General features: G+C 37.9%; 1 protein-coding gene across 3 annotated transcripts; it reads right to left on the bottom strand.

Moving 5' to 3' along the window:
• Positions 1-3,584: 3,584 nt before the first annotated feature.
• On the bottom strand, positions 3,585-10,014 carry LOC149288056 (transcription cofactor vestigial-like protein 2). 3 transcript variants are annotated; one of them, XM_089492217.1, is made up of 4 exons: positions 9,934-10,014; positions 8,304-8,622; positions 4,290-4,811; positions 3,585-3,625 (listed from the first exon to the last, which is right to left on the bottom strand). In XM_089492217.1, exons 1-4 carry the CDS (start codon positions 10,012-10,014, stop codon positions 3,585-3,587), a joined length of 963 nt encoding a protein of 320 aa, XP_089348343.1. The 3 variants fall into 3 exon arrangements, with proteins under 3 accessions (XP_089348343.1, XP_089348344.1, XP_089348342.1); XM_089492216.1 differs by lacking the exon at positions 3,585-3,625 and adding an exon at positions 3,735-3,778; XM_089492218.1 differs by lacking the exon at positions 4,290-4,811.
• Between the last annotated feature and the right edge of the window lie 3,177 nt (positions 10,015-13,191).

Consider the following 13,191-nt stretch of genomic DNA (forward strand, 5'->3'; position numbering starts at 1 on the left):
TCAAATCCATGTGTAGTTTGATAGCATCTTTTTCTTACAGCATTTTGTGTCATCTCCATACCTGGTGAAGCACCGCTTCTTCAGGTCCCTAAGGGGAAACTCCAGCTCGTGGGAGCAGCGTTGTGGCACACCCCACTCCCGACCCACTTCTCAATTAAATATAATGTGTGTCCATGGACATTGGCAGGACTGTCCACCGACGTCAGTGGGACCCGCCCAGATCACCGGGACCTCCTCCCTGCATCCTGCAAGGGGTGCTCTGGGTCGCCGAAGCCAAAAAGTTTCCAGATATGGTCATCTGAAAATACTAAGATACTTTTTCCAGTGTCCTACCCCACTGGAAAAAAAATAAATGCTAAGGGGACCTAGGACATACCCTTGTGCCTTAAGTGACAAAGAACATTGATCACATGGAAACCCACCACCTTCATTGTTTCACAATAGACTGTTCTAGATCACCTTACAAATACATTTTTTGTTTGGAATTCATTATTGAAACTTGGTCTCCGCCATTACCCACACTATACAAAAAAAGATAATGCCATGCATGCAATCATAGGGAGACGGGAGAAGAAGATTGTGCCCTGTCACTAAACAGTTTTCAACATCCACAAGCAAGAGCTAGCCTACTTGAAGACCAGCTCCAGGTCAGGTGGCTTACTGGGTTGGGAAATGTTTCTGGTATCCTAGCAGACAAGGTTGGCCCTGATTAATGTATGGTTAAAAAGTGAACAATTTTGAAAGGTATATTACTAGTTGAATTATGGATTATGCAGCCTAGGTCAGCCTTTCTTGCTGAAGCAACTTGCAGTCACTAGGTCTTCATAATATATAATCAATTTGAAGAGTTTCAAACAAAACTCTCCAAGAAATCTCTCGGTTATTTCTTTATTGAATATATCCCCCAACACAAATATTTAAAAATCTCACAGCAAATATATATATGGGCTTTATAGATAATAATATTCGTAGGCAATTTTTTGTACATATATCCAACACATGGGTGGCAGCAAAATGTAATAGTATATGATTATACTATATGTATATAATATCATCTGTCTATTACCACTGTTAATTCATTTCTACAAAGTTGTGCATCCGTTGTGGTGTATTTTAGTATTATTACATGTTTTATGGGCCACATAACTATGAAAGGTGTTTAGAATGCATTGTATTAATAGTTTTAGCTGTTGTTGTACCAGATAAGCAGTTATTAAATTGATCATTTGGTTTGAACAAATGGTTATAACAAATCATTTAATAGTTCATTTAAATACACTTGAATATTATGATAGAAGAAAGTAAGTAGTTGTGATCTGGTATTTCTATAAAATGCTTTAAATATAATATATTTAATTAAATATATTTGGTGATATGTATTAAAAAACTGGCAATGCACAGGACTGGTAAATTTTAATTTTCTATAAATGCTAATTGTTGGTTTTGAATTTTTTTTAAAAAAAGGCACTCTATTGTGAAGTCAGAGTATTTCTTAAAAAAGTATAAAAATCTTTGTTGCATTAACCCTATAGTTCAGCAATCATTTGTATTTATTTTTAAGGTTGATTACCACACTATACAAAGAGAATGACATGAAAATATTAGGCAGCAGGTGGAATATTATGGAATATGATGGCACTATAGAAGTTAATAAATAATAACATACTGCATGCTCAGTCTCTAAAAAAAAAAGCGGGAATTTCTGTACAGGCTGTATCACATTTAGGAAGACTACGTTGAATGGTCTGCATGTTGCGCCATCAGTGAATTAGAGCTACCTGGGCAAATGGATTGCACTATACCCTTTATGTACTTACCTGGACACAGCGGGAAGCCCTCAGGGCATCTGGTCAATGAAATGTCACGGTCCATTATGTCTATTATGTTATGAGTTAAAATGGAGTAAGTAGTAGACAGGGCCGGCCTTAGGGGTGTGCGACCTGTGCGACCGCACAGGGCGCCATGGTTGCAGGGGCGCCTGACCGGGACTTAGATTAAAGCATCGGTTTGTTTTTTTGTGTTTTTTTTTTAAAACTTTATTTAACATCATTCATGTTAAATAAAGTTTAAAAAAAAAAACGATGCTTAAATCTATGTCCCGGTCAGGGGCGCCGAGCGGTTGCTCGTGAAGTTCTCGGCAACCGCTCGGCGCCCCTTACTCTCCGTGACTCCGTCGCTGTGCCGGCATCTCATGTTGAGCGCCGGACTATTCCGGCTCTCAACATGAAATGCCGGCACCGCGGCAGAGCGAGAAGATGGATGCCTCCCGCTCTCACCGCAGGACTCCGGCAACAAGGTAAGTGGGGGGGGGGGTGTAGTTTGAAGGGGCAGAGGGGGGGTGTAGTTTGAAGGGGCAGAGGGAGGGGGGTGTAGTTTGAAGGGGCAGAGGGAGGGGGGTGTAGTTTGAAGGGGCAGAGGGGGGGTGTAGTTTGAAGGGACAGGGGGGGTGTAGTTTGAAGGGACAGGGGGGGTGTAGTTTGAATGGGCAGAGAGGGGGGGGTAGTGAGGGGGGGCGCCAGAGGAGTAGTCCGCACAGGGCGCCACAACGCCTAAGGCCGGCTCTGGTAGTAGAAACAGGTATTTGTAAAATCGGCACATCATTGTTTAGGTATATCCTTGTAATCACAAAAATAGATGAAGACTGAATATATTTATTCACCGAATAGCACAACTAAACATATTAAGATACTTTAATGTATAGATTCTGAAATTAAATACAACGTTCACTGTTTTCCAAAAACGAATTAAAGTGACCTTACGGCAGCAGCAAACACACACAAATAGGAGCCCTAGAGATCAACTGTCCATACTGTGCTCCGTGCAGATCTCCTTACAAGTTGCTGCTGCTGCAGTTGTTCTGCATACAGGCTGTCCACAGCCGAAAGGGTTTCTCCTTTCATCATAAAATTCTCCTTGTAAAAAAATAATTTGCAATAGTTGGGCTAAATCCTGAGTGCCACCTTGGTTGTCATATTTCAGACGTTTAAACAGTTGTCCGTTTAACAGCTGCATTTCTGTAAGCTTAGGGGCAGGTGGTTACAGATAGCTCCTTGCCATTCACCACATAAACTGGATTGGATGTCCACATATGGGCCACTGGATACAGATCTTTAAAGGTTACGTGCAATTGTGTCTCTGAGTGTATTTTTATATATAATAATATTTATACAAATACCTAGATTATTAAACTGGTAGCCTGTATGGAGAGAATATAAATGAAATGTCACATAGGCCTAAAAAATATTCACAACACCAAAGGAACAAAAAATATATTGTCCTTGTCATTGGAAAGCCAGTGAATTTATATTAATATATTTATATCTATATAATTTTTGGTGGCACCAACTCATTGGTGATAGCAACTTCTTAAATAAAAATAACATCAGTTCTTGAAAGGTCCACAACATAAATGAAAAAAATCTTTTCTCCTAAATGGCATGTTTCTTTTTCTGTGTATGTGTATACGTCCGGTTCACATGCTCCTCGGAGTGCAGTCTTAGTGCTTGAGTGCTGTTCAAATTGGTTCTGGGCGTTGATAGTTCCTGGGACTGGGATAGATGGTTTGGTTTAAGTCTTTGAGAAGATCAGCTCAGGAGGGCTCCACCACAGAAGGAGTAACGCCGAGCTGCAAACCAAGATCACAAGCTGTTACCACGAAATCAAAGCAACTCGATGTCAGCCAAGGATGTTACCAATTTAACAAGGTGTTTAGGATCTACATGGGGCAATAGGTTTTAAAACCAGTACAGATCTTTGCTTTTATCCTGTGGATGTAAACCTGGTATTAGGAAAGTAGCAAAAGAAAGGCAGAAGAAACAAAAATATATAGAGAGAAAGACATAATACAGAAAGGAAGAAGATAGAGGAGGAGAAGAGAGATAAACACACAAGATGTTTAAGGACAGAGTGAAATGAAAGCAAGCAGTGCCATAGCAGTTAGAAACTGGCAAATCATAAATCATATAATAAAGAAATAAGGGGTCACTTTTTTGGACTACAACTTCCATTATGCACAGTTGGGCTGATGGGAGTGGTAGTCAGTACAAGATGGAGTCTCAGCTAGAGTAGACTCTACAGAATGACTTCATGTATGAGGATGATACTTGCATGCTGTCTCTTTGTCACACACCACACACATCCACACATATACATATATATGTGTGTTTGTGTGTGTACAAAATTTGTATGTAAGTGACAGAATTTTGCAACCTGAAAACATGTATGATAGGGGAGGCCTTTGCTGTCATCAATATTTTACTGCCACAATAGCATGGGAAGGGTCCTGTTACCTGCATCAACATTGAGACCAAGGCTCTGTCCCATTTCTCCAGTTGGCCCTGGGAAAGGACCCGGCGCTGTCCATGCAGAAGTGGCTGGTTCTCCCTTGCCAAGATCACACTGGGCTGCAGCTGGTGTTGTTCCCGCTGGAGAGATCCGGTGAGGACGGACTGAGGCTGGGACAAGCAGCGAGCTGTAACGGGGATCAAAGTGCGTGCTATAAACCTCATGCATGCTGGCTCTTGGGTAACTTGATGCCTGGCTGTTTATTGCTCCTCCAATTGAGTATGGATGGTGGTGGTGGTGATGATGGTGTGCATGGTGCCATGGCTCTGGGGGAGCTTGGTGTAAGTGGCTGTGTAACGAAGCTGTGGAATAGGGATCTGCCCCAAATGGGATTTCTGCGTGGGGTCCACTGAGAGGACTGGCCAGGCTGCTGCTCAATGATGAGGAGGCAGTGACTGCAGGTGGCTGATAGCTGCTGTTCCAAAAAGAAGGAGGAAAGCTTCTCTGGTTCATCGGATAAGATGAGTCTGGGAAAAGACAAGGACAGTTGTTAGTGATCAGTAACTCGCCATCTACTAGTTTTCATATTTGGTGCATTGGCCACAGACTAAGGGTGTTCAACTCACTTCTGAGCTTCAAACGTTCTAGAGTTTCAGAAGATCTTTTAGCAACAGGAAATCAGGCAATTAACACTGTGCATTACTAAATAATGTCTTTTGTTGCTCTTTGTTGATGTTAGTGATACCTGTTTATGTGCTAACATATTTACATAATAAGACCCACATAAGCTTTCAAGACCTCAGATTTACCATCTTAATTTCTTGGTATTCTGAGGCCCCCCTAGTCTTGTTGAATAATACATTGACAGTAATAGTACTTTTATACATAACCACAAATATCTAACTGCACGAACATGTCTTTTTTACTGTATAAACATGTACATTTTATTTCGATCTTCTTTGGAAGAAATCATTCAATATTCAATCTGGAAAACTGTTGTTTTTGTGGACTACAGTTGAACATCCTGGTATTGGCCAGCAATCCAAAAAGTCCCATAATTATTCTAATCAAAAGAATATTGTACTTATATAAAAAAAAACCTTACAGAGTTTACATAATATTTTAAAGTACTGAATGACCTTTAGTTTGCCAGAGTTAGTTTAGGTTTAAAATAAGTTCAAACTATATATTCAAGCTCTTTTGCTCAATTGTAACTTCAACTCAAAATACTATATCTGTTCGCATCCACTGATTGGATCTGTGACTATTTTCTGTGTACCTTTTTAACTTCACATGGTAACATGAACTGTTTGCATGTTATTAAAGGAACAGTCTCTCCGCAGTCCAAACTGACCTCACCGTAAAAAGTCACATTTTCTGGAAGTTAAATATAGATGTATTTTGGGAAGGTGCAACGCATCAGCTTAAGTTTAAGACAGAAATGATAGTAAAGTTAAAAAGGGTAAGCTCACACTTAGCAAAGAATCACTGATATTGAAAGTGAGTACGTATAATTTTAGTATTTTATAAGCCTACCTATGTAATGTAAATGAGACTTAAAATTAGAAAATAATAAAATGACATCAAGAGTCATATACCTATTAATTTAGAGTGTATGTGACTTGCGAGTGTAAAGGAAACGATCAACTGCCTACATAATGTTGCAAGAGATAACAGCAGCTCACAGTGTGAAAATAAACAATTAACAATATTAGGAGCAAATTATCAGGCTAATGATGTTGACATTAAGCCAAAAAAACAATGCTTGCAACACATACAAAAACAAAGAGCATACAATTTAATACTTTGGGCTGTTAAGCATGTTTGGCTTCTAGTTAAGAATAGTTAAGAATTAACAAAGTATTTTTTTCAAATTTAAAATTCTGTAGCGGCTATGAGTACAAAAGAAGAACAGCTGCTCAGAACATAGCTCTGCGCTTTACAAATTAGTATGCATGTGATATAAACAGGCCAGATTTTTACGATTAATTTAGGGGACAGTGCTTAAAATGCTCTATTAATTTATGCACACGGGAGCAGGAAGTATACATTCTACTGGTAACAACAACAACAAAAAATTATATCAAAGCATAAATGACCAGTTTTACCTAAAGCGTATATTTTAGCTCATATTTGGGATGGGAATTTTTAATGTGGTATTGGCAACGTGTTAAACCACTCATGATATTTAACGCAAAAAAAAAAATATTGTTAATTGCTATACTTTTATGGGATACTTTTGCATTAAACGACGAGAGGCAGAAGCCTTAATTTGGAGACTCGCTCGTTGAAATTGGGACATCTGGTTATAAGGTATGGATGCTGATTCCATTACTAGACAAGGTTCTACTATAGAACCTTCAAGAATTTATTTGGGCAAAATAGTGAAAGTGATGGGCTAAATTCTAAATCTAGAATATGCTTGACCGTACACACAACAATATGTTATAGATTTAATTTACCAATAGAACCTACCAGGGATGGGTCATTAAAGACCCAAATTGACTATGATCATTATTTTAGTTAGCCTGCTCTTTGTAAGGTTAATTTCAACATGTGCTACTAGTTCAGTAATTATTCTTTTTGTGAAATGGTTCAATTCTGACCTTTTTTCTTCTGACCATATGTGTTTGTTTTTTTTAAATTAGTATTATCCCATGGGCCCAGTTTTGCAGAATAAAACGAATAATGTAGCATCAGTATAGATAGACTATCCTACCAATGAGAAACATGACAGATATTTAATAAGTCCATGTGGATCACTGATACACGTGAGAGGGAAGAAATAACTCAAACCCTCCGTTAAATTGTAATTTGGGGCTGATGTTAGGAAAACTACGGCACAAATCTAATTAACAATTTGTCAGTTCTCAAATATATAAATCAAGATTTTAGTCTAGACACCAAATAAAACTTCATGTTTAAAGTGCTTTTTCACAAAGCTTACTTAACCCTTTCAGTGTTTAAATTCCATTAGCAGACTTTGAAAAACAGTTTGACATATACTGCGCAGCTAAAAGTGGCTGCTGTCATTGTCAGCCGCATAATGTTCTATTTCTTCTCCCCTGAGCAAATGGCATTGACAAACATAGATACATAGAATTTAATAGCGGAGAAGAACCATTCTGCCCATATGGTCTGCCCATTTTTCCTGACGTATGGACTCTTAATCAGTCCTTGGTCTTAGATTCAGATCTAAGGCTAGCTATATGCCTATCCCCTGTTTGGTAATTCCCTTACTGTATGAATTCATACAGAATTATGCTAATAATACCAGTACACAAATTCTCAAGCCGCTTTTTTGCTGCTGCCTTTACTATTAAAGAATTGTTGTTTAAATGTATTCTTAAGTGCCTAAAACACTATTCCATTTTTTGTAAATTAACTGAATTGCTTTTCTTAAAGATGACAAAAAAATAAATAAAAAAAAGGCACTTTTCATACATGTATGAACTCATTGTACCTATTGCATATAAATTTCACATTTAATTTTATAGTTTTACAAGATACAAATAAACACAACTGATGTATCATTGTCATGTATTTTAATTGATTTGCTAAATATTGTTAATTATTATTAATTAATTAAATTAGCTTTCTACTAATCTTGAGGCTATGACCCCTCTGTTGTAAGCAAAATGTTATTGCACATATTTACTGTATAACATAACAAATACAGTCTCCACTACTAGTGCTGATACATTCAGTAAGTAGACTTATATTAACCTTCTATTATTTATCCCATACACAATGTATTTTCAAGCTAATTGGTTTTGCCACCTAAATGTAAAATTCCTATAATATAGGAATACATAGTTTTCTATTTTTTTGTCCATGTAATAACTGATCACTACTATTAAAAAAAATAAGTCTAAGGAAATCAGAGACAGATTAGGTTTATAAAGGCATGATGAGGTTGAATGTGGGGTTTATTCTTCTCCCCACTGCACCCCTAGTGTGTAAATGAAAAGTTTCACTGGACGATCGGTATATTTTGTTAGCAGCCCAGTCCCACTTACCCCTCCAGGAGTTGGAGCTGCGGGAGTTCTTGCCATTGGAGCCACTGGGCGAGTAGCTGCTGGACTGACTGAGTGCCCGGCTGAAGTGCTCATCTACCACCGAGCTGATGTCCCCCTGGAAGTAGGTGAAGAGGACACATCTGGAGTTGATGTACTCTGCCTCGGGGGGTCTCTCCTTGTCGGGGCTGCAGTCTTCTTCTTTGATATTGGGGGGCACTACATGGCTGGAGAAGGAGCTGCCGCTGCTCACGCTGCTCACACTGCTGCTGCTGCTAGCGCTCTCTGGAGCTTCTTGCATCTTGGAGTAAAAGGCGAGTTTCTATATAACACAATAAGAGAGCGACGCTCATCAGTTACATGTAACATCGCTAAAAGAAACATCGCAATCCCCACCAGGGGCCGGCGTATTCACAACTGTGCGCTATCGCAGCTCTAAAAGCCATGCACCCTTCGAGTAACAAAGCAGCCAGTTACCCTCTCAGATCTAGGACGGGGACACCCGGTGCTGTCTCGGAGACTCCGAATTATTCCTAGCGAGACCCCGGGTCAGTACAGCGCTCCAAACTTACTAAACACAACCAAGCCGCTTGTTAGGGCACGTATGTGGGATTCATAAGAACGCGTTAATACATAGGGATCTAACAAGTTATTGGAGGCGATACACTATGTTTGCAACGCCTCGTGAATATAAGCTAGAAAAAAATATATATAAATTAAAAAATAATAAAATATATATTATACACAAATGTATAATTTTATGATTGCATATTCATTAATAAAACCATTTATACGTGTGTATATATATATATATATATTATATCTCAAAATCCACTACATAAGTACCAGTAAACTCCACAAACTCCCCAAATCCACTGCAAATAATACATCGGTACATCACCCACATTAATATAATTACCTTCGCGTACATTACTAAAGCTTTTAACGAGACCGACGAAGCATTTAGTTCTGTGAATGAATAAAACAACGGGGTCGGTTTCAGATCGGGGCTGAAATGTCTATGAATGAAGAAACACGTGCAACAGACTGCAACAGGTGCAGGGGATGGGAAACATCCCAGCAAATATTTGACACATTTAAGGGGGGTAGAAAAAGTAGCAAAGCGACTAATATTTCCAAACACACACCCGAGGAAGGAATTACACGAAAATAACAATTTCTTCCTAAATACATCTAATAGTATCCTTTGTAAAAAAGCAAATCACTGCCATGCGATCACATCCACCATGCGAAGTTCTCAGCCAGCGCTGGTTAATTGCTTAGTAAATATTATTCTTTGCACCTAATCAATGCCTTTGGAATAGAGGACGGTGTCATTTAAAGTCACTTTACTGGCGATCACACACTGACAACAGCAAAAAAACCGACAGAATTCACACCTACATTTTCTGTAGGAAGAGAACATCTACAGATCAGAGAATACAAAAATACAAAGTAATTTTTTCAAATGACTAAACCTCATAAAAAATAAAATAAAAATAATAATTATATAATTTTATTAATTATTATATATTATAATATATATATATATATATAAATATATAAATATATATATATATATATATATATATATATATATATATATATTGTATTTTATCATTGTGTAACGTACCTGATGGTAAGGGCTATAAGCTGTTGCAAAGTAAGGCTGAGGAGGACCATACACTTGATACATAACATCCAAACAGCTCATGGCTAGAAAAAGTTGATGCTGCTAATGTTGGCTTTGTTGATCGCTACTTTCTTCGTGTTCTTTACCATTAAGGTTCAGTGTTCTTGTAACAGAAAAGCTCCTGATGTTAAGATCCTTCATAGAACGTGGATGAAGTCGGGGTGGATACATGCGTGGGGCTCCACAGTGGGATCTCTGCAAACTTTCAATCCGTAGCCCAGAGCAGCGTGACAGCAAGCTGTCTTCAACGTGGGACAAGTGACAGTGCGCCAGGTAGCCGGACTGCCGCTGGAGGGTATTTAAATCCCGCGCATGCGTAGTGACGTTTCTGCCACACTGGGCAAGTGTAGAGGGGGAGGTAGGCGACGAGAGGTGGGAAAGCTGAAAGACAACAGCCTAGGGTGTTGTTCTTGCTTTTGTTTCAGGAAGATGTTATTATTAGGGCTTTAAAGAGCCTGGATCACGTTGTAGTGTATGACCCGGGCTAGGTGTGCTGGCGTGGTGTTTACTTATAGATCAGGAATTTGGGCAGTTTTCTATATGAAAGCATTTTATGGTCCTAGTGAAAAAAGAAAAATGCTTGCTATTTATTTCCATTTCCAGGTGCCACCATGTGCAGTATTAAAGAACAATGCTGTGGGGATGCTAATAGCATGTATCACAGAACCCCCCCCCCCCCAAAAAAAATATCTAAAAAAAAAATAAAATGGTAAGAATTATTGTAAATCAAGCCAAGTAGAAAAAAAAAGTCGCCATATATTGTTTAGAAACAGGAGAAACTAAGAATCTTAGTACAATGTAAAGGTTAATGTATGTCCAGATTGTATCATCTTTAACGTGATTGGGCTAATACATCCTGTTTTATTAATAAAATATAATAGAAACAAAAAAAAACCACCACAAAACTAAAAAAAAAACTATATTAGGAATTACGGTATATACAAAAATGAAAAACATAATAATCATTGATTGGGCAGTGCTAAATTATATAACAAAAATAATGTAAATAATGTGCCCACCTGCTTAGCAAGTCAGGAAATGTATGTACTTTAACATAGCTTTGGAGACAGTTTTCATGCTTTATTAATATCTATATCTATCTATCTATCTATCTATCTATCTATCTATCTATCTATCTATCTAGATATACTTCTTAGAATATTCATTTAAAGGGTCTGACTTGGCAGACTAAGAGGAACAGTTACATTAGAGGGCCCTGCACTCTGTGGGACTGTAGCAATATCTGTATTAGCCAGGATTAACAATTACCTGGCTGGTATGATACCTCTTTGAAATTATCCAATAAATAATAATTATTTACCTTCCACTTGTAAGGTAAAAGTGTATATTGCCAAAGCTGTTTAAGTTTCAATGAACATTTTTTTTCTCTATTACAAAACCCCTTTTAACACAAGTAGGTTTAATACTGGAAGAATACTGAACAATAGACAGTACTTCTTGTGAACATTTGGAACAATAAAAGTCACTGAGATTGTCAGTGCATTAAAAGCTAAACCCAGATAACTTAATGGTAGCAAACATATCTGTGCATGCTATAATGGAAAGGATTGCAGTAATATCATCTGGAACACACTCATGATTTTGGTTCGGCTGACATATATATTAGAAATAGCAGAGACAGAGAATAGGAACTATACCGCAAAGGTTAATGGCAATGGACACGGCTATATTTGTCATCTGATCATAACTTGTTCTGCACCACAGGCAAAATTTCCAAACTTTTGTCACCTAGCAAAACATTATACTAAAATTGGCAATATATTGGCTTAACACAACATTAATTTCAGCAAGCAATCAAATATTCAATTATTGCTAAACGCTTATAAAGTAAGCGTTGGGATATCTCATCTCTAAAATACACTCAGGTCTGGTATAATTCAACACAGATATTCAGATGTCCATTGGCCAAATGTGGCAAGTTAAAAATTGTGCAGCTCTGGTTAAAAAAAAAATCAAATAAATAGAAAAAACCCTAAATATAACAAAACAGGTACAATATTGAAGGTGAGTGGAAGAGGTGCACTTCCCCAATGCAAATCTTCAGCGAGGTTCCCCCTTAGATAGCAGTAGGCACTAAGGAGAGCCCTGCAAGGTCTACTTGCTATGAATGCCTCTTTTTGTCCTTTTGCGGCCACTGCTGGGCCCTCTGAGCGGTATACAAATGTTATGAACATATTTTATTTTGTCAAACATGGGCTGTCAATAGCCGATTTGCATCTGGGTTTCTGTCAGTGGTGGTGATATTTGACACTATAAATAAGTTTGAATGCTATTTTAAATAAATCACACTAGGCAGTTACATAAATATGCATTTTTTATGAGTATGGCAAAATGTTAGCCCGAACAGCTACCAACCCTCTAATTTTACTATTGCTCAACTATATGAAGGTAGGCATCCTTTGGCCAGTTGGAAGGGCAGAGCCTTTTGTAAGGGGTGGGGTGACATTCAACATGCATGATGGTGCTGACTAAAAATGATCATACTGATCTGGTTGAAAGGTTTTCCTTTTGCTTTCTTATTCTTCTGACTCCTTTCGCCTTCTTTCTTCTCTCCTTGCTCTCTCTATCATTCCCATTCTAATTTTTCTCTTCCTTCTCTCATGACTCTCCTCTTTTACATTTAATTACATAGCACCAGGGGATTCTGCTACCATTAGGGAGAGTGAAAATAATTTGCGCAATTTAAGACGACATTATTAACATATGTAACAGTAAGGATGCATACATACACACACATACAACATACACATACAATTACACAAACTCTGATAATCCATCCAGCTCACATGTCCCCCTCCCTCTTACATGTTTAGCTCTGATTTCTTTTAGGAGAGGTTTTATTTGAATTGTTTATTACAATGAAAGTAATTTCTCTGTTGTAAATAACTTTGTTTTCAGTAATATATATATATATATTTTTTTTTAAAGTTACTTTTTATAATTATAATTATAAATTTTTATAATATTATAATACCAGTGCTCTCCCTGTTTGTCCCAGCCCATCACATGATCACATGGGCCACAGTGTTACTAGGCAATATGTGTTTTCATATGTATCTTATTCATGACTAATGTGTTTTTCAAATATACTTCAAAATGCAGGGTTTGTCCCTATTCTAAGCAAAAAAAATTGGGGCTCGAACCCGCCATGCACAGTGCGCTCAGAAATGGCACCAT

Source organism: Sceloporus occidentalis, unplaced genomic scaffold (genome assembly GCF_023333645.1).
Source record: "Sceloporus occidentalis isolate IW3139 unplaced genomic scaffold, rSceOcc1.0.p SCAF_54, whole genome shotgun sequence".
Lineage (NCBI taxonomy): Eukaryota > Metazoa > Chordata > Lepidosauria > Squamata > Phrynosomatidae > Sceloporus > Sceloporus occidentalis.